The 22,589-nt window shown below is 36.4% G+C and overlaps 1 protein-coding gene across 1 annotated transcript in view; it reads left to right on the plus strand.

Annotated features, from left to right (window-relative positions):
* PCLO (piccolo presynaptic cytomatrix protein) overlaps positions 1–22,589 on the plus strand; it is a 318,033-nt gene that overhangs the window by 235,809 nt on the left and 59,635 nt on the right. The window contains exons 12-19 of the mRNA XM_018910330.3: positions 1,047–1,155; positions 1,773–1,840; positions 4,350–4,561; positions 9,484–9,534; positions 10,388–10,518; positions 12,129–12,155; positions 15,566–15,659; positions 21,838–21,909. Coding sequence (XP_018765875.2) covers positions 1,047–1,155; positions 1,773–1,840; positions 4,350–4,561; positions 9,484–9,534; positions 10,388–10,518; positions 12,129–12,155; positions 15,566–15,659; positions 21,838–21,909 — 764 coding nt within the window. The remainder of the gene's footprint in view (positions 1–1,046; positions 1,156–1,772; positions 1,841–4,349; positions 4,562–9,483; positions 9,535–10,387; positions 10,519–12,128; positions 12,156–15,565; positions 15,660–21,837; positions 21,910–22,589) is intronic.

The following is a 22,589-nucleotide window of genomic DNA, read 5'->3' on the forward strand; positions in this document are numbered from 1 at the left end:
TTTCCCTCATATCCAGAGGTTTGGATTTTGACACTTGTATATCTGTTTGGAGTTCTTATGACTAATTAATTCAAAATTTGAACCAGGTTCTCAGGACCTCAGTTGGAAGTCCCAGATATGAATTTAGGGTTTGCTCTGTGTAAGCATTGCACCTTAGCCAAAAAATTTCTCATCTTATCAGAATATATCTCACATGATTTATAGAGGGATGGACTCTGCAAATACTGAGCAAAAGTACTGTGCAGGTACTCTGCAAAGACTTCCTTGTACAGACAATTTGAGCCATATTTAGTCTCCTGACTCAGTCCTGGGACACTTGGAAGACACAGCAGACCAGATCAGATCAGTATTCAGTGTTTTTCAGCCTGATTAATACAGATCTGTTCATATCTTCCGCAATGAAGTTCATCTGTTTTTTTCCATTTTTATGAGAAAAGGTACAGAAGAAAAATTTAAACCTGAATACTACCAGGCTGATGTTTGAAATGTGGAGGCACATGTTTTTCATTAAAATTTGTTAGTCCAACAGCCTTCACTTTTTTGTATTTTTATAAGTGACAAGGTAAAGAAAATATATATGAATTATCTAATCACATTCACAAATTATTTCATTTTGAGGCTCAGCCTCTTAGCAGCAATTTTTCTCTGTAGGAAACAGTTATCTTCCAAGACCATGGCTGGCCAGGAAATGTCTGGTATATAGAGTGTTTTGGTTTCTTGCCATGCTGGTAGGTGTGCATGGTTTTGATATTGGAAAAAATTTTCAATATCATGCGACCCAGACTGTGGAGAGTGCATGTATACTTTGAAACAGAGAGAATTTTTCTCCTGTCTTGTTTCAGCAGGTAAGTTACAGCTGAAGGGACAATGACATTCAGCAACCTAATCTGTGTGAAGTGAAAGGGCTTTTCTAATGTCTTGTGCCATTTGAACAGCATTCACTGAATGTCACATCAAATAGTCTTGTCAAAGCAAGGCAAGAAGGATCTAAGTGATGCCTTTGTCAAAATCTGAGTCCTTGACCTCTTGCTGTTTTGCCTTCTTAGGAATGCAGGTGCTGGAATGGAATGGCATCCCCTTGACCGGGAAAACTTATGAAGAGGTCCAGAGCATTATTATTCAGCAGAGTGGGGAAGCAGAAATATGTGTAAGACTGTGAGTTTTTCCCCATCTTTCTGTTTCCATTTCTTTTTGGCTTTTCATGGCTTTTGTTTTTTTTAAACTTTTTTAATTTTAATTTACAGTTGTTAAGGTGGAACCTTTGTTAGCACAAACCCTCAATGTAATAATAAGGAAGAATTCACTGTGACTGTGGGAGATCCTTTTGTTCTGTTTTTCTCTTAAAGTCAGAAGGAGAGATAAACTGAATCAGATGCTAGTAATTATGCTTTTATAAACAATGATAATTCCATTGTCAGGCCACAATCTTCTCTCATAACAAACATACAGTTCACTGAATTTACTGATGTTGGAAAAAGAAGGTAATTTAGTAATAACTGGACTTCTAGTGAAATCTGTATCCTTTAGATGAAAGTCATTTAAGCATCATGAGAAATGCATACACTTGCATTAAATCCATTAAAGATTTCACCTTAAAAGAAGCTTTTCTTCTCAGCTCTTTAACAGCATTGCAAATATATATCAGCCAAGGAGGGACCATGCTTGGGAGCTGCTTTCTGTCATGAACCACTATTCATTTACCTACTTAATACAATAATCAGGGTATGAGAAAAGAGTTTCTTTTGTCTCAGGCTTCTAATTGCTTTCTTTAGGGACCTGAACATGCTCTCGGACTCTGAGAATCCCCAGCACCTGGAGCTGCATGAGCCAGTAAGGGCAGGTGAGAGACAAGAAGTTGCTTTGATGCTGTAGGGCTGGAGAGCAGCTGAAAATTGGATGTGATACAAGCTATTGTGTTAGTATTGTAAGCTCTGGTGTTTCATCCCAAATGTTTCCATGGGCAGAAAGGGGACCAAGACAAGGGGATTCAGTGCATCCACAGCAAGTTTGCAGAAGCACCAATTTGGGCAGGAGTGTTGATCAGCTGGAGGCTAGGAAGGCCCTGCAGAGGAATATGGCAGGCTGGATTGATGAGCCAAGGCCAATTGCATGATATCCATCAAGAGAAAGTGTCAGGTCCTGCACCTGGGTCACAACAACCCCAGGCAGCCCTACAGGCTGGGGGCAGAGTGGCTGGAAGGCTGCCCAGAGGAAAAGTACCTGTGGGTGCTGGACATGGTGAAGTTTACATGTGAGATGTTGTTCTTTTTCCTTCTGTTACCCCTAAAGTTTACTTTGCCCAGTCCCTGGGTTTGCACCTGTGTCAGTACCTGTGTCAGTGAGTTGCTGGTGTCCCCAGGGCCTCATCTGCCATCCTGTGTCCAAACCTTGCAGCACTGCTGCCACCCCATCCTCCTCTCCTGTAACCTGCATTATTAATCTGGAGTCATAAATCCTTCAGTCTGCTCAGTGCAATTACTGCTGGGCCTTTCTCTATCAAAATAATGAAGAATGGGCACTATACCACACCACTCTACAAGGTGAACAACTCTGACAAATTTAGGTTGCAGCCATCTGGTCATTAGACAGCTGCAGCCAGAGAGGCCAAAACAAAACTCCCAGCAAACTGCAGCAGGTCCAGATAACACACAGGTCCTAGGGCCTATGTTCATAGAACTGTAGAATTGTCAGTGTTGGAAAAGACCTCAATGAAAATACCTGTTAGCTTAATACAAGGTTTTTGGCCTGTTATAAGTGACAAAAAACCAGTATTTACTGGATACAGGGGTGCAATAGCAAGTATTCTGTTTTATTATGTGAGTTCTATGAAGGCAGTGCTTTTGTGGGGATTTCCTGCTGTTCAATCAATGCCAAAACTGCAGGCTTCAGTCATTGTATCAGTAATTTCTAAGCTAATTTTGAATTACCATCCACAATCCTACTAGTAATGCAGCCCCTCAGCAAGCTCAGTGCAGATTAGGATTGCTTCACTCACCATTCTGTGGGTCTGCTCTGGGTTCTGTGGTTTTGTGGCTACTCTTTTATCAACCAGAACTTAAATTACCTGGATTGAATCCTCCATTTTCTAACCATGTTAAAATTCCTAGCTATTAATATACTTACTATCAAGCTACCTATAGTTGAAAATTGATGTTATTGATGGTAATTGAAAGCAAAGACTAAGTATGACAGAGCTTTGAAGCAGAGCTACCCACATTTTTTTAATTCGTGAGCAGATCAAAACCACCAAAAGCATTGAAAAACACTAAAATCAGTTTTGGAAAGGACAAAAACAAGAATAAACCATCTTTTTCATTAATGAAGAAAACTCAAGATGAGAAGGAACAGAAACAAAAGGAAAGTTCCGTTCTTGCTGGCATGTTTGCTCCTAGTCTTGCAATCTTATAGTGGTTTCTAAGTTGGAACAACTCTGTAGAGTTATTGCCATTACCTCTGAGCTTTGGCAGACTGTTTGTGCTTTAGAAGGGAACAATCTCCATTTTCTCTGAAAGAAAAATGAAGTAGCCAAGCAGGCAGGATAAAGCTGAAGTCTTGTTTTAAACCTCTCCTAATTCTGAGAACCTGGGAACCAAGCTGTGCCTAGCATCCTTTTAACTCTATTCAGTCTAGCATGTAGGAAAGTTACTTGATGTCATTTCTCTGTGAAATAGAAATTGCTGTCTCCAAAGGGTAAATTCCTCCCACTCATTCCTGGTCATCAGGCAGGGCAATCAGACTCCTACTACAGATGCCTCACAAAGGTGTGAGTAATGTAAGAAAGATGAATCAGGGCTTTCAGCCTTCATTTGTTTACATTTTTTCTTCTGTGATTAAGTTGTGGTAGTAAAGTTTTGAGGCTTTTTTCTCTTTATTTTGTGTAAATTATCTCAGGAGCAGTTCTGTTCAATGTTCTGTTCTGTTCAAGTTGGTTTTAAAAAAGTTAAAATGAGATTTAAACCTTTAACAAGAAAGTTCAGATACTTCATGAAAATGGACCAGTTTCAAACAATGAGTGATAGCACAGGCCAGTCTTTAAAACTGTAATTTGCTTCAGTTTGATTCAAAATGATCAGCAATGCTTGTTTTTCTTCACCTAGAAGTACCTCCTCAGAAAGATTTTTCGATAAAGAGCACTAATATAGGTAGCACTAGCACACAAAGATTGGAATTGGGATGTTGATGCTGTGGGAGAGATGTCTATTTTTCATAGGATGCCTTTTGCGTGTTCCAAGTGTACAGTCAGATGACATGAGAACTTGTAAGGATTGTTTTGCTGTCCCTGTGCTGTGGCAAGATGGGTGTGGATGTGCTGGCAGTTACCAATGCAAAGCTCTCTTGCTTTAATCCAGTAGATAAAGCGAAGTCCCCAGGGGTTGATCCCAAGCAGCTGGCTGCAGAGCTCCAAAAGGTTTCTCTACAGCAGTCACCTCTGGTTGCTACTTCAGGAGTGGAAAAAGGATCTCATGTCCACTCTGGAACCACCTCTGCCACCTCCAGTGCTGTTCCCAGCCCTGGTCAGCCTGGTTCTCCCTCAGTGAGCAAAAAGCGGCACAGCAGCAAGGTAAGAAATTTCCAAATTATGGAGCTAGACCATTTTGATGACAGGAAGAAACTGCCTGTTTGCCTCCTTTAGTGTAGCAAGAAATCCCAGCACATCTTGGGAAAGTCATTTCCTGGATAACAATGAAAATCACTGTTAAGATATTGAATCTGGACATAAAGAAGATATTGAATCTGGATATAGGTCTCTTTCAGCCTAAATTACATGATTTATCCAAGAGATTTGTCCCTCTCTAAAAAGGAAAAACCAAAACAAGTTAATATCATTGTTTTTAAACAAAATAATTGCCCTTTACAGGCTTTGTTGCTCTTGCTTTTTATGTGCATCCTGCATGGTGGTGAGGTACCATTTCCACTAAAGAAGGTCATAGTGCTAAGACCATAATTTCCGTCTCTGAACTAAACTACTGCTGAAAGTGTTACAAGCTATGAGTAATGATAGCAACAGTAAGTCTTGGAAAGCCAGGAAAGGATTGAAATCAAAATTTGCCATTAAAATGTGTTTCGTCATTAGTTAATTCCTGTGAACTTGGCAAGCATAATTTCTCATTTTCTTTGCCACATCCTGTCCATTCCTGAGCTGAAGTTCTTGTGCATCTGCACACCTAAAAAGGGAAGAGTGGGAATTTAGTAGCATTTTTTTCACAGTTAAAACTGAAAACTAGATCATAAACTCTTCTGTCACATTTTTCCATTTTGTGTCGAAAAAGTCAAGACCTGAAGTGAAACTCAGTTCTTTGAAGACTGCATTTGCTTAAGCAATTTGCAAGACTGCTGGTTGCTATCCTGAATATCCAGCTTCTGACACACTTACAATGCTTCACGTTGCAAAGTGCTTTCTAAACATTTTTTACTCCTCACCTTTATTCATTTTTGGCACTGTCAGGTTCCTACTGCATTAAAGTTTTTATGTTTTTAGTTTTGTGCTGTTGAAACTATGCCTGTGATTTGGGCAGGTGAGTTAGGTACTGCCCGAACCAGAACCAGCAAATGGTGTCTGCTCATTTCAGACAGTTCTTTTACATGCCAACATAACTTTCATGTGAGAGGAAACACAAAAATCTTTTTATTCCATCAATTTAGTACAAACTGGGAAGATATTTATTGATCAGTTTGGCTTGGATAGTAATTCTGTCTTGCCACAACGCCCATAGACTTTCTACAAACTAATTCAGGTGTGTGATGCAGAAGTTAAATCCATATGCCATTATTTACTGGATCTAACTTCAGGGATGTGGCAGAATTCCTTAATCCTTTGGTCAATAGTTTCACTACAGCATACTCTGGATATTGCATACATTTGCATGTGAACTAGTTTGCCATGTGCATGGTTTTTGCCACTGAGAATGATAAGTTTCAGAAGTCCATTATCCTGTGACTGGGTCAAAGCTGCCATCGCAGTGCAGGCACTGCATGCAGAGTGTAGGGCTCCTAGTGCACATGCCATGCACCATCTACACTGAAGTGTAGATCTCACATGTGGTGAGATGAATCACACTCCTAAATTCACAGTGTATGGAGATCAATAAGCTCCTGCTGTGCAGTACATCCTGGAGAGGTGCCCCATTCTGTCCACTTGAGGAGACTGGGTTCCCAGCTTTGGTACTGTAGCAGGTCACCTAAAGTTAGAAGCATAAATTTAATTTCCTGCTTCACAGAGGATTTGGGATTCTTTTTTGAAAATTCAGCCCTAGGCTTAAGAAGATGAAACAAAAAATTATTAGAACTAATGCCTTTATGTAGGAGATGCAAAAGTCATGACTAGTCAGGTAAATATCTAAAAAATTCTTTCTTTGTTTATTAAAATCATGTTGAGAGGCATTTCTTCCATAACAAGCAAAGCTCTCGTTGACTTGTATAGTTTCTGTTCATTGAATTCAGGCCAAGTTTATAATGGTGTTGAGCTCTGTTAGAAGAGAAAGCTCATTCTTTCTGGAACTGCTCTTTGCCTTGGGCTGACAGCATTTCTAGGCAGGCTGCAGCCCTGCCAAAGTATCATGACAGACTAAATATCCAAACTGCCTAGATCTCGTTTTTGCAACTGTTTTTATTTTTAGCAAGTACTTTTTAAAGGATTTTTTAATAAAATATACACTCTAGAAATGTTGCTGTGGTCCCTGCCATATTCTGCAGTGTCAATTTTCTCATATCTACTGTCACTATGGAAGGTGATAGTGCCTAGTGCATTAAAGCCTTGCATTTACCAGTTTCACCTCATGGTCATCACACCCAGCTTGAGCAGGTGTGATGGCATTACAAAGCACCATCTCTCACATAGGGTGTGAGTGCATGTGGGAGTACCAACAGCAATTAGACAGAACTTGATTAGCCATCACAGGAGAGATTTAACCCTTGGAAGCCTTGAGCTGACAATGTGTTGTGAAGACCTGTTTCTTTTGTAGTGTAAATGCATGATCATTCTATTGTAAAGATTACATCCAGGACATAAATGACCTTTAGATATATTTAATGTGAAGAATGGATTGGTTTATTTTCTAAATCCTCCGATCCTTTAGCTTCTAAAAAAGTCAACTGTGAAATACTTTCCCTCTTTACAAATTAATCCTCACTGAGGCTGTGATAAAGGAAGAAACTTATTTGCATCTCTGCCTCTCAGTACGGATCCAGCTTCAAAGCTGGCCCAGCTCCAGGCTGGGGGTTAGACCAAATGGCCTTGAGAGGTCTCTTTCAGCCTAAATTATTCATGTTTCTTTAAAATATTTGGGTAATTCTACATGATCAGTTTTAGATCTGCTGACATCAGAGAAAAGAGAATATTTTATGTATTGAATCACAGTCTTGTAAATTATACAGTGATTCAAGAGTGAGATAGAAACATAAAAGTGCACATTTATTTTTACAGAGTCCACTTTACAAACTACAGCTTAATACCTTTGGAAGTCTCAATACGAATTCCTCATGCCCATTCCCTTCCCTGTGAATTCCTCCTACATTATCCATACTCATGTATTCCATATTACATGGCATTGGAAGTGAACAAACTCATTATTCTTGCTATTCCAACTCATGAAAAATGAGAGCATTTAGACTAGCTGGCAGTGATTTTGTAGCCACAGCACAGCTCCATGTTATTTTTGGTGGTGTCAGTATAGTCAGTGCTAGTACAGCCTGAGGTCAAAACTATTAAGTATAATAAAATCCATTTGTAAAGGTAAAGTATGAGAAATATAAACCATTTATGCCCTACTTTGAAAGACTGCGTGATGCTCAGGTAGGTCCCTGTCTTTAGGAAAATCAGTGAAATTCACTCTCTGAATAGTCTTGTCAAGGACCTAACAAGTTTTAGGAGTATATTGCTATCAATCTAAAATTTCATTTCAGATTCAGAATATTTTATAGAATACTGATGACTTATTTGAGCTGTTGGATGAATTCAACTTCTTTAAAAGCTTTGTAAGGTACCAAGAGAAGCTGATTATAAAATTTTTCATGAGAATTATTTTTTGGATGCAAATGCATTTACAGACAAATCAAGTTTGATTTAGTTTTGAGTGTTTCTTTTGGTTTTGTTTGTTTGTTTGTTTGTTTTTTCTGGTAAAGCTTGTGCATAAGGCAACAAGACAGTGAATATACCCATAGAACAGGCAAATTTGGGCTAGTTTTCTCCTTTGTTTTCACTGTGATAGTGTTTAGCTGGGATTTTTCTGGTTAGTTCTCATCAGATCTGATTGACTGAGAGGATGTTTCTTCAACACAAAACTGAAAAGGGCAGTGCATCACCTTAACTTCATGCTGTGGTGCAGGAAACGTGGGCATTTCATTTGGCTAATTTAAAGCAGTTAAAAGAGCCTTGAAGGATTTTCTTGGAGTGTCTGGTAGAACAAAAGAGGCAGGTTGCTTTTACTCTTCTAGGAAAGTGATAGAAATACAAATTACATGGAATAATGCCAGGCAGCTGCTCACATCTGGAGGAATAGGAAATGGCAGCTTCCAGAGCAGTCTCCAGAAAACAGGAAGTTTGTCATTGTTTGTATCATTTGTTTTCTGCTGCATCAACCAAAAAAGATATGGAGAGAACACAAAAATATTCAAATCCTACTACTGAAACAGAGCTTTCTTGCTTGACTGATGGCTTGCAGATAAGAGGTTGGCCCAGAGTGGCTCTAGGCCACCAACATTTAACAGAACAGCATATTTTTGTGAGTTCAGGTTTCTAATCAAGTGGTGATATTATTTTCCACAAACAAAGAGGAGGGGAATAAAACAGAGAGTGTAACATTAAGGATTCTATTGCTGCTTGTCAAAAACTTAGACAATTTTTAACAAAGGAGAGAGGAAAGTGAGGACAGAAAATTCAAATTTCTTGTCACAGAAAGTGTGGGGAAGAATTTGAAGATGAAGTGTTGTAGCTCAATTGACTATCAGAAAGCACAGAATAAAGTAAAAGACATTATATGAGGTGGCTTGCAATTGTGGAATCCACTTAATACACATCACTTAGTTTTAGTACCATTTCACAGACATCACTTAGTTTTAGTACCATTTCCACTCTTTCTACCACTTCCACCTAAACTCAGTTTAAATTAGAGTAACTTTTGCCTCTCTGCCTTTCTCATTTTGACAGAAATATATGGCTGTGTTTATGTGCCATGGTCCTTTCTTTCTCTTGGCAGCAGTCATGTTTGTGAGGCAGGGCTAATGCTATGTGGTTTTTCTCCCCATGCCTCCTTGTCTGCTCCGACTGTAAAGATTTGGTGTTGAAGTTGTTTGATTCTGTACCTGCAAAAAGGCTGATTAAAATGGTTGGGCTGGACTTTAAGTGCTGTTGAAATACATAACCATTAGTTTGGACTGTAATAACTGGAGACAGTTTTTTAAATAAAGATTGTGGCAATGTAGCAGTATAAACCCCACTTGTTAAATAAGTTAACTTTGAAAATCTATGTATTTTTAATCTGTCAGCCCACGGAAACTACAAAGTCTGCTTCCCATCCAATCACTGGAGAAATACAGGTAAATGTGTAGTTTTTGCTGTGTAGATTGTTGTTGATACTGGCTGTGTTTTTCTTTGAAATAAATTTTCATAAAAATGTCTCTATCAACATTTCTTATTCAACTCTGATCCCTTAAAATGTCACTATTGTAAGTCAGTGCTTGATTTTTGCACCTGTCTTTAATGTTGAAATATGAAATACTACCAGAAGAATGGAAAACACTGCTGTTCCCAAAGGGACTAAAAGGAAAGTTAATTCATTCTATTCCTTAATCTTTGGCCACTTATTGTGGTTGTTCCTTGGAAATTCCCAATCTATTTACATTGAAGTAAGAATTGCTGTGACTTTCTTATAGTGCAATGGATTTATTTCCATGCCATACTAAGTTTATGGTTATCCCTTATGTAAATTGACTTTAACCTTTTAAAACACTCAAAAAGAGAACCACAGAACAACTGAAGCCTAACTTTCTATAGATTTATGGGTTTTTTTCCTCTTGATTAATCTCTCTCTTCTGTATTAGCACTAAGAGTCTTTCCATAGTATTATAACATCCTTGGCCTCCAGATAGATAGGAAGTGTGTCATTAACACTCAATAAACTGGTCTTTGTTCAGAATCATATCAAGGGTTCAAATTTCCTTTGCTTTTTACTGATTGGAATATGGGTGTTTCCTTTTTCCTCAAGGTCCAATGTGATGATCTAGCATCTCATTCTAGTCAGGAGAGAGAGACACAGAAACTTCTGGAATGTGTTTATTTGGAGGGAACATAAAGGTCTAAAGCTCAGTTTATTCAAAGTTTAGGGGATATTGAATAACTCAGAAATTAAAAGTAACAAATAACTCTGCTGTGTTTTCATGCATTCACTAGCTTCAAATCAACTATGACAAACACCTTGGCAACCTCATCATCCACATCCTTCAGGCAAGAAACCTTGCTCCCAGAGACAACAATGGCTATTCAGACCCCTTTGTTAAAGTTTATCTTCTTCCAGGGAGAGGGTAAGTGTAGGACAAATTTTAACCTGAACTTTCTTTTAGTTTAGGTTTGCTCTGTGGCATTAATAAACAGAACTAAGAGTTATTGCTATAGAAAATCCAGGTGCAACATCAGCAAAAATGGTGGATTTTTAATACAGAGTCAGATCCTATTCCCAAGAAGAAATTTATGAAATTCATTCCTGTAGATATATGGGGTTTTTTTCATGTTTCCTTCAAAAAATTACAATACATGTAAAAATATTTTAAATAACAACAGTCTCAATGAAAATGTACTAAATAGATGCAACACTTTCTGTAATACAACAAGCTGCATGTTAAGTCTAGCATGGAATGGTTGCTTCATCTCAAAACAATCCGATTTTAGGACTGATTAGCAAAAAAACAAAATTAAAGTACCTGAGATAGATTTATGATTGCAGTATAATAAAAAAGCCAAGACATACTTGTCAGAAAATAAATTTCTCTGTCAGTATTTTATGGAGCTTTTTTTTTAAGAGTGAAGATACGATTTTAGAAATACTAATAATTTTATATTTAATGACTATGCAAGTCACTAATCACTTTTTCAAAGGTCATTGATTTTTTTTTGACTCTGTAATTACAAATAGCTCATTATTACTTCCTTTAAAGGATATTTTTCTCTATCAGCAATATTATAACTATTTTTTGTCCTAATGTTACAGAATGTCATATGTATATGGAGAATGCATAAGAATACATGGTTATATTAATGCTGCTGACTTCAGAGATGCAATAGATATATCTAAAATTAAGCTGATGGATCAGACTCTATATTGCAAAGACAGATTTGTCTTTATTATTTGTCATTACTACTCAACTCCCCTGCTTGTGTAATAATGCTCATACTAAAAGACTCTTAGGATAGAGCAATGCAAATAAAAATCTGGTTTTTTGTCCTACTCAGACTAACAGGAAAGTGGATGTTCAGGTCACAGCTCACCATTTGGCATATGGGCAAGCACCACTAAATGCATGAGTGGTACAAATAAAGCCAAACATTTCCTTTTGTGGCTTGCTAATTCCAGCTATATAGTATTCAATATAGTTCAGTAGCACTGGCCAAAAACTATTACTGAATGTAAGGGGAAGAGATGCTTAAGCTTGAGAACTTTTTAAATTCACCTAAGAGTCTGGTAAAATATTTGTCAAATCACTCTTAGTGGGAATTTTGCAGGTACATTCATTGATATGGAAATAAGACTTTAAACTAAAGGCATGTTCATCCTTTGACATACCAGTTTAAACTTGTTGCCAAGTAAAGAAGAATTTGATATTAGTTTTGTTTGGGTTTATTGTTTTAAAGCATGCCACTGTTACAGTTTTGCATGTAACTTTAGAGAATAATTAAAATTAAGAGCTTCTTAAAAGTCCCAGACATTTTTTTTGGGAGTAGAAACTTGTGTTGCTGCTGAATAACTTTTCTTTGTAGTTCAGTCCATGCTAGACTTCTTATTCTTCCTAATACCTCTATTTCCTTTGATTCTGATACTAGAAACTACTCATTATTCATGTCTTCTTCCATCTCTGTTCTCATTTTCTCTTATGCTGCTTCCTCTGTGTTCCTAACTCTGTAAATTCTGGATGTGCAGACAAGTCATGGTTGTCCAAAATGCCAGGTAGAGTCCAATATCTTCCTTTATTCTTTCATTCTCTGTGTGCATGAATGAGACAGTGAGCCTGTACACTGAACTGCAGAGTGCTCTTGAGTTCTGATGGCATGAAACTGTGGTATGGTTTTGTTTTTCATTTACTAATTAGGTCATTCCAGGAACTGGAAACAAGTAGTTAATAACAAGTACTTCTTTGTGCAGTATTATTCTAAGACCAAACTCTGAGGAGAAGCAAAATGTCTTTTGAAGTCTGGAAGAATTTAGTTCAGAGATATTTAAAACCACATTCTCACTCACTGAAAGTTGAAAAATAATTAACTGTGAATGTGTATGAAGATTTTGAATGGTGTTACTGCCAAGAGAAACAGGCTCTGTTTGGTAAAGAAATTGAATATTTTTCTCTATTTATCTTGCACAATGTATAGACATTAAAGCCAGGTATAATTCTAGATAATTACCCAGGTAGACAATTAAATCTGCTTGACCACATAAGTGGTTATTTGTTGTAAACAAACTTAAAATTTAATTATTGAAATTAGGAGTGCTTTGTTTGTCCTGGAAGCATAAGGCAAAGCTCAGCTCTCAAGATATGCTAATATCAGCCCAGGCTAAGCACATAAATATTCCAACCCCAATTTTAAATTTGTTTAAAAGTAATACCCTGACTAAACAAGTGAGCAGATTAATTTCAATAAACAGATTTCTATAATCTGTCTCTTTTTTAACTGCTAAAATTATTTAATGAATGTGTTAAAATTCCTCATTTCATATGTGTATTCTATGACTTCTTAACACTGTTATTCTATTATGCTTTTTTTCATTATACTTATTGCATTTTATTATATGTTAATAAATTATAATTAAGGAATCAGAGAGAAAATATAAATAAAAGAGATATGCTGTTTGTATCTTTTCCCACAATAATACTCTTTGAAATTCAAATGAAAATTATTTCATTATCAGTGACATACCAGTGACCAGTTTAATGAATGCATTTTATTAAAGCATCTTCATCTGTTAATCTGTTAATTTTTCCTCTGTTAATTGTTGGGGGGGAGGTGCATCAGGGTTATGAACTTAATGTGTTTGCCAGCTCCTTCCCTGCAGAGGCCTAGAAACCTTCATCTGCCATCCAGCTTAGCCCAGTTCTGCACCTCCCTAGAACAGGTCAAGGTCTCCTGCCTCTCTCTGCGACAGACACAGTTCATAGACTACATGGATGTGGGCTCAGCTCACCCTTTCAGTTTAGATCCAAATATTCCATGGACTTCACTGGAAATATTTCAGAGCTGCCATGTTAGCAACAACTTCATCTTTTGCAAGCTCTGGAACTCAACACTGCATGAATCACCTTTTCACATACTTCAAAAAAAAACCCCAGAAACTTTGAAAAGGTGATGAAGTTCTACTATTGCAAAAGGAGATCCAAGAAAGGAAAGGGAATGTTGGTGTCATTTTCTTGGCTGAGAGCACAAAGGATTCTTTCCCACTTTCTTCAAGAAATGGAAGTATATCAGTTCTCCAAAACCAGTAGGTCATAAGACATCCAAACAGGATATTCTAGGAAGGGGGTGCTTTTCTCATACCAGAGAGTGGGAAAAGAAAGCTACTGAGGTGCTTTAGAATTTTAACTGCATTACTTAATGCTATTTGCCATCAAAACCTCATTTTGAAATCGATTCAGATTTTGTATTTCAGCTTTCTTTCCAAGATATGCAAAGAAATAGCTTTGCATGAGGTTCTTTTTCTTATGCTCTTGGTCCCCCTAGATTTTAAATCACCCTCGCCATGCCGTGCTATGGCTGATAGAACTCCCTAAACTCTGGAGAGCTGCTGCTTCCTTCTTGTAAGCAGAGGTGAACAGATACTTTGTTTCATGGGTCCCCAAACCCCATTCACATTTTTCAATAATCTGAAAGACAGTGGATAGCAAGATGTCCAGGAAAATATGTCGAAATACATAGAATGGCTAGAGAAGAAAATGAGAGGAAAAATAGCTGCAACTCCCTTTAACTTCAAGTTGTCAGGCTAGGCAGCTTGGATAGAGCCACCTCATTTTGGAGAATAAAGCCACTCTACAAACCAGATTAATTAGATGGGATGACTGCACAGCAGAACTGAGTTGAGTGAAACTCAATTGAGTTTGACTCAACTCAATTGAGTTGAGTAAAACTGCTGGTGCTGAAGTCCCCCCCCATATCAAACATATGTGTGCCAGTAAAGCACATGTATCTTTCACATAGCCATAAATCAGACCTGTTCCAACCTGGTACCAGATATGGTACATCGTTAGTGACTGGCTGATTAAATGTATTCCTGAGTGATCCTTCTCAGTTAAAATCATATGAAAGGAATTCTTACATTAGATCTGGGACCATGCCACAGTGTGAACCAAAACAGTGGAATCAGAAGTGAGAATAGTACACTACTTGAATATGACATATACAAGTTATGTTTGTCATTTTGTCTTAGTGCTGGAGAACAGTCCTGGGAACATTTTGTTTAGCAGTAGATGCAGCAGGTATATACTTTCAGATTAACAAAAAGAATTTCTTTACCTTAAATCTTGTGGTATTTTCAAAATATTAAAAGATTCTCATGTTCTCCTACCCAGGTTTTTTAGTTTTCCAATAAAATTTATGTTAAACAGAAATTGGAATGAAAGCAAATTTAACATCAAAGCTCATAGAGCTAGATGAATCCATATTCTGTTTAAGATTAGTGCTTTGCTTTCTCCACACTCAGGAAATGTAAAGTACAATATAAAGCATTAGTGAATTATTTTTAAAACAGATTATGCAGCCAAACCTTTGTTCTTGGCTATTGACAAAAGAAAAAAAAAGAAAAATTGTGATTCGGATGCACTTTTATGTTTCGTTCCAGTACAGTTAGAGGGTTATGCAGAGAAAAGGATCAATAAGAAATTAGTGTTTCAATCATTAGCAGGATATTAGTTACTTTATGGCATTCATTAAATGTGTTTGTGAGATGGGATTCCTGTAATTAGAGATTGCAACATATAAATATAATGAATTTGTGCTACTTTAAAATGCTGATGGAAGGGTCGTGGAAAAGAAATCAATGCATCATCACCTCGATTTAGAATCAGAGCCCAGTACCTACAATGAGAGGTGCATGTGCTGACTGATGCTTTATCTTGAAATGGTTAAAGGCAGAGCCAGCCTGCTGAAGAGCCAGGAGATGTTTTAAAAGACTGTCTCATAGAAGCATACCAAAGAAAACATCCCAAAGGCTGGGATAACCTCTCATAACCCTGAATTGCTGCAGAAATGAAAGATACAGCTCTTTTCTTTTCCTGGTTTTTGGTTTGTGGGTGTTTTGGGCTTCTTTTGTATTAGAGCTGAAAGAAACAAAAGATCACTAATGCAATGTTTTGTTCCTTTGTTCAAATGCAGTGCTGAGTACAAGCGGAGAACCAAGTACATACAGAAAAGCTTGAATCCTGAGTGGAATCAGACAGTCATTTATAAAAACATCTCCGTGGAGCAGGTGCGTGACTGGTGCTGCTCTTCAGTGCTGTTTGCTGCTGTATTGTCTGCATGGTCTGCAGGGCTCACTGTGAAGGGAGCAGTGTGCTACTGGCAATTCTCTGCCCCCCTGTAAAATCTTGGCAGATTCAGGAGAAATTCGGAATTCTTTCCTTGCCTCTGATAGAGCATCCTATGGAAATACTGTGTTCTTGCCCTTCTACTCATTGAAATGGTAATTTGTGGGGACTACACTCATAATCATGTTAGAAGTACAGATATGACAATTTAAAAAATGATAATAGAATAAATTAATAAGGTAATAAATTAAGACATAAGTTTCTGAAGTAGATGCAGAAATCATAGTCACTCTTTGTTCCAACAGCCATGCAAGCTATCACAAAACACAGTTTCTATCATTTTTATTTTAAAAATATGTATAAAACGTATCTATACATTTTAAGGTTTATCACCAATTTCATGAATCACATGAAAAAAATTAGAAGATATTTGATTGTCTTGTCATAGAAAGATCTAACTCACATCTGGAAAGGATGTCTGCAGAGTCTTCTCTGATTCTTGGTGGCTTCCTAACTCCAGCTGTGCTTCTGAAGCAGTGTGAAGCAATTGAGTGCTCTACTCTTCCATCTCTTCTCATAAAGGACATTTTACCAGTTTGAAAAAGATATAATTGCCAAAATAATGATCAGTTAATTTTTTTAGAATTATGAAGTGTGTTTTATAGAGTACTGGATTTGAATGCAGTCCGGAATCTTTTTGCCTTTCTTTCTGTTTTGTTCTTGATACTTTCAATTTCCCTTTACACTGCCATTTCATCTTTCACTACTTCTAAAAAAGCCCAGATTAACCAGGCTCTTTAGCAAATAGATTTCCCAATGCTTTTATTATTCTTCTGCATCACAACCCCAAGACCTCAATACAATCTTCCCAATTTAGAATTTCCTTTTTCTTTTTTCGTGTCCATTGAGAGGAACATAGATTAAAATACTCATTTTTGCATGGAAAAAACCCTTTCCACCAAGGGAATTGCCTTGTTGCTCGTGTGATCTACATGTGTGGACTTAATAGCAGTAGCTCAGATTTCCTTCAGAAGTGTCCTGTTGTAGGTAGTGGTTTTATGGGGTTTTCCTACTTCTTCATGCAGGCTTTTATAAATGGTTGCTATTTGACAATTAAAGCATCAGAAAAAAACCCCACATTGATGTTTACCTAGCTGCAATATAAATCCTAAGTTTTCTTCCTTTGACAAAAGGGTTTGGTAAGTCTTTACAATATTTCCAAACTCAGCTTTTCATCTAAGAAAGATTTTTGTGTTTTCTTAATTTGCTTGGGGGTTCTGCTGTGACATTTCACAGAGCTGTTATTGAGAGTACTGGAGTGTTGTAAATTCAGTGGCTGTTTGGTTCTTTTTATTTTATTGTTAATAATAATATTATTATTATCTGATAATAATAATAATAATAATAATAATAATAATAATAATAATAATAATAATAACAACAACAACAACAACAACAACAGATAATAATATTAATCTAGGGTTTCCCGGACACTGATTTTCATGGCAAGAAAAAATCTTGTCTCTTTGATGTCAGTTTTTGCAGCATTATTTGATTAAATTTGCCTTTACTTTGCATGTTGAATACTTTACATTGTTGCTATCTATTTGCAAATCCCTCCTTTTGCCTTCCTCTGAGACTTTAATGCAGTTTTTATGGTTTTAAGTGTGTAAACTTCATTTGAGCACCACATATCTTTTATATTTAAGCATCTTGTCACACAGAACTGTGTGAAGAGAACACTGTTTCCTTCCATACCTTTCCATGGCTTATATCTACTGCAGAGCCACCAGTGTGTGTGACTTTTCTCTACAAAATTACATGCCCTGGATTAGAGAATCTACAGTGAAGCACATTTCTAAATCACAAATAATTCAATGCTGATGATGAGTATCTTCTAGAGTCTGGAGAACTCTCACCATGTAAGAGACCATCATTTGTACTCATAACACTCACAAATCTATATTTCAAAATAGTTACAGATTGAAATAGAAATGCAAGACAATAATTGCATTAGACTGAGAATGAGAGTTCTGTTCATCAAACCAGCAAAACTGCATCACACACTATTACACAGAGTTAGCAGTCACATTCAAACATAAATTCATGAATTTTTATAAACAGTATTTCTTCAAAGAAATATTTCCTGTCCCCCATGCTTTTTTCTCTCCATCAAAGCATGCATTGCTTGCAGACAGCAAATAAGTATTATTAAATATTTCCTAATATAGTTCTTTTAACGTCACTGTCTAGACTTTAGCTGTTTGTACAATTTTTTTATTTTCCTTTTCTCTTTCATAAACTAGTTGAAATTAAAGGGAAAATAATTATGGGAAATAGATCACTCTTTGAAATGAAACAGACTTTTTCAAGGTCAAAATGATTAGTTTTATCACATTTATAGCAAATTTTCCTTTGACAGTTGCAGAAAAAATAAATTAAACTGTGAATATTTAGTAATTTAAGGGTTTTGTTAAGTAATAAAATGAAAATAATTACAATTTGAGAGGAAGGCTGAGTACACATATTACACATGTGCAGTAATTGCTAACTCAAGTCCAATAACTACTCAGAGCAAGAAAGAAAGCATTGCAATAATTTAAGGAGAAGATGATAAAATATTTAAGTTCTGTTGCTGGTGACACCACTGGTAAACTGTATGGCCACACTGTAAGGTGGTCATTCTTTGCCTCAACTTCTTACTTGCCAGAAAGCAAATAAAAACATTTACCTATATGAAATATTTCCACAAAGCAAATAGTTTTGTTGTAATTTATGTTTGTAATTTGAAGGTAATATATTTAGAAAGAGTAATATTTTCAAAATCTTTGAGAGATGTGGAAGCCTATGTCTTATATCCAAAAGTAAGGAAAACTTTTGTAGGAATCAGTAAGGTGTTGGTATTTAAATCTTACTTAATATCTAGGGCAAAAGAAAGTAAATTCCTAAGTGACCTATAAAAAATCTTTTTGTCCTCCCATATGTCAAAGTACATCAATAGAGAGAAGAGAGCAATAAAATGTTAAATATGAATGTAAATAAAAATAACTGTAATGGATTACCTAACACATTAAATTCTAGTCATCAAACATCCTGACTGAAATTACAATATTTTGTATTATTTCTGAAGTAATTATAGTAATATGCTTTTAACACAGAGGAAATAAACAATCTGCTTTAAAATTATTTCTTTCCTGATGCAAATCCTAGTATGAAATTTTCAAGGAATATGGGTTAAATATTTTAATTAGTGCATTTTTAGCTAAGGCAGACATTTACAATGAGAAACAAGCCCTTCTGTACCTGTGGGGTTGGTTATGTCTTCCATAAGAGGCAAAATTTTTCACATTGGCTGTTTCTCCAAATTCCTTCATTTTCTTTAAAGTATGACTGTTCCTAGACAGCCTAAAGCTATCTGGAGTTCACATGCAATAATGTGCTTCTAGGTGGATTTTTCATTTATTTTATTTTATTGCTACTTTTTTTCTCCTCAATGCTAAGACTGAAATAGTTTGATAGCACTTTTTTCACAGTATGTTTGGGACTCAGATGACCTTCCCAATATGTGGAAACTGTGTTCCTTCTTTTTTGTGACACTCATTTTCCTGTTGGTACATTGCCCACTTGCAGAAAGCCATGGTCAGACAGATAGAGGGTTCCTACAACCCTCTTCAGTATTGCTGTCTGTCATATTCCTGATGAGCATCAGAACTTCAGGATTCAAAGCCTAAAACTGATGGATGTAAGGCAGAACCCTTATGCAGTGAGGCAGAACTGTGGTGGTGAAGTGGCTGCTTTTAAAATCAGCAGCCATTTAGTGCCCTTTGCCATCATAGTGGCACACAGATATATCTTCAGAGAAGCACATTTTCCTCTGCTTTGAAACTAGCTTCCTGCACTCTTCCTAATAAAGGTCTTCCATGTTTTTTCATTGTCATAATATTTTATAAAAGCTTTATTAAACTAGAAGACTTAAAATAGATTTTGCAAAGAAGTATAAAGTACTGTAAGTTTTCATCACAATTTTATTGTCACATTATTGCAAAGAAGCTGGCAAAGCATGGCTGCAGTTACTTGAAAATATTTTCTTTTTTCCCCTTTCTGCCAAAAATTCTTTAAATCTTAGGGGTTTTTTCCCCATTTCCTGGATCTATACATCTTTCTCTCTGTCCTTGCACAGTCATCAAGAAGAAATCTCCTCTCAAAATAGCAACAACTGTGACAATACATTTCTATAAAGTATTTGTGCTATCCCTTATTTTCATGGTTAAAAATACATATAATACATGGTTAAAAATACTTTATATAGGACCTGGCAGAAAATTGTATCATCCAGGAAGCCAAAAGCATCATGGACCAATGGGTGCTCAGCTCACTTTTTCAGGTTATTTTTCATGTTGCAGTTTTATACTGTCTTGGAACAGCAAAGAAAAGTTATTTTATTCAGTCAAGGAAATCAGCTTTAGAAATATTATGTAAGAAATTTTTTAAAAAATAATCTTTTTGTTCATTCTTGCAGGATATTTTTTAAATGAATCCTTGAGAAAAATATTGCTTAATTATGTAAGAATAAAACAGAAAGATTAAAGAATTGCTCTCAAATATTTTTTTTAAAAATCTTAGTTTCAAGTCGTGCTGTTACCTGCTTAAATCATACATTTTTGATGCTAAAAATAGTTTAATTCCCTTTGTGTGGGTTTTCCAGGATATGCTGATTTAAATTTTCTTTTCATAGCCATTGGCTTTGCATAGTTGCACATTTTTCCAAAGTTGGCTGGGAGCAGATGATATTCTGAATACATAATGATGAGATTAAATTATCACTTAAAGGCAATTGCAGGTTGCTAGGAACTGTTTTAGTCTGGATGAAGAGAAGGGGCAATGGAGGCAAATTGATGAGATCATGGAGCTAATAACACCAATGTTGAGGATTTGATCCTGGATGTACAGACCATCCACTTAAGAGCTGTACTCAACGATCCTTGTGAGTCACTCCCAACTCAGAATATTCTATGGTTCTGTAAATAGCCAAGAGTGCTTTCACTGCAAGCATATGCAATGTGTACAATGATTGGTATAGCTTATCATTTTGAGCAATGTCTTGATCCTTCGCTGTCCCTCTGTGCCCAGCTGACAGTAAACAGAGCAGGGAGTGACAGGTTGCTTTTGTTAGGATGATGACCTCAACTATCACCTAAGAATTCATCTTCTGAATTCTTTATTTCAATTATGTGAAGAGTCATCTTTTCCTCAGTAATGCTTGCATTCTTCAATTATAACTTCTCAGCCTGACTTTGCAGACACCCTACAACCCACAGGGTTTTGTCCTTCTCTCTTTCAAGGCACATGAATTTATTACTGCCTTTGCAGCCACTTTATTGCCTTTTGCCCTAGCACACATAATCAGGAATCAATCCTGCCCCTACATGTCCTCAGAGACCCCTGGAAAAACGCTCAGGTCAGTCCTTACAATAAGGTCAACTGCTTTGGTCAACAGTTTCTCTGTCTTGTTCTCTCTTGTCATTTAAAGATCATTTGTTTCTGACTGTGTCCTGTAGAAGAATGCTCAGCACAGCTATCATGCCTAACAAGATCTGCAGATAAAGGGTTTTGACAGCTGTCATTAATACCCAACAATGCAACTTGTCTGCATGCCTGGGTCACTCACAGACTCTCACTGACTGTGCTGAATTCTGCAGGCATTAAAGCCTGGTCTTCACAGTTGAGGTTATGTAAATAGGGTGTTTGATATCATGCATTTGAAATTCACACTCAAATGCAGTTCAGGCAGATGTCTGCATTCAGACAGATCTGGTGAGGAGAAAAACTGCAGGGACAAAAAAATGGGGCCTTAAATTCAGTTTGACTCTTGTAGTGGACATAAATTCTGCCCAAAACAACTTGTGGGAATTCCTAAAATAGGACCAAGCCCAAGCCTATCTGGCTTGATAACAAATAATAGTGCCAAGTTATTTTTCTCAGAATAAGGTTGGTGAAATGGTGAAAATTACCTACCCATCTCTATGAAAAAGGATACATGGAGGAAATAATCTATAGAAACCACCATAAAGACTTGATCTGAAGTTGATGAATTTAATTATCCTTTTACTTAAATTGCAGCTGAAAAAGAAAACACTGGAAGTGACTGTGTGGGATTATGACAGATTTTCCTCAAATGACTTCCTCGGTGAAGTGAGTATCTGATTTCTTCCTCTCTATTACTAAAACCTGCAGGCTGTTATTTGGAGACTGTTCTCTTTCAAGGTATGATACACATGTTAAGTAAAAAATTTTACATCCCAGTTTTACTGTTGTCTTTTTAAAAAATGGTTATGATTTCTTTAATTTAGACATGAAAGATAAATCCCTTTTATCTTGATTAACTGGGGACAAGCTAATTTAGGACCCAAGAAACTGTTAATTTGCTGAAAATTAATACTTTTTTGAGTGTGAGATAGCAAAAGCATTCTAAGTGACTCCAGGGGAAATTCTCTTTATGACTGAAAGCTGTCCAACTTGATTTTACCATAACATAAGAAGGTTGAGGAGGTATAAGTCTTTGTAAATTATTAAAGGATTAAATTCTGCCATCAAGCCATATTTTAACACATGCACAAGTATCTTCATGTATGAGCAATTTATTCTTGCTGGTCAGTCTCATTTTTAACATTCTGGAAAAGTAATATCATTAGTAAAATATGAATGAAGGCAAAATCTAATCTTATAATTAAAAATAAATAAACTGAGTGCTCATGAGAAGAAGAATTTCTCTTTAAAAAACAAATAAACAAGCATATGCACTTATAATACAGAATTACCAACAATACCTATGAAATAAAAATAATTAAAGATGTAATTACAAATAAAGATTA

The sequence above is a fragment of the Serinus canaria genome, chromosome 1A (genome assembly GCF_022539315.1).
Source record: "Serinus canaria isolate serCan28SL12 chromosome 1A, serCan2020, whole genome shotgun sequence".
Taxonomy (NCBI): Eukaryota; Metazoa; Chordata; class Aves; order Passeriformes; family Fringillidae; genus Serinus; species Serinus canaria.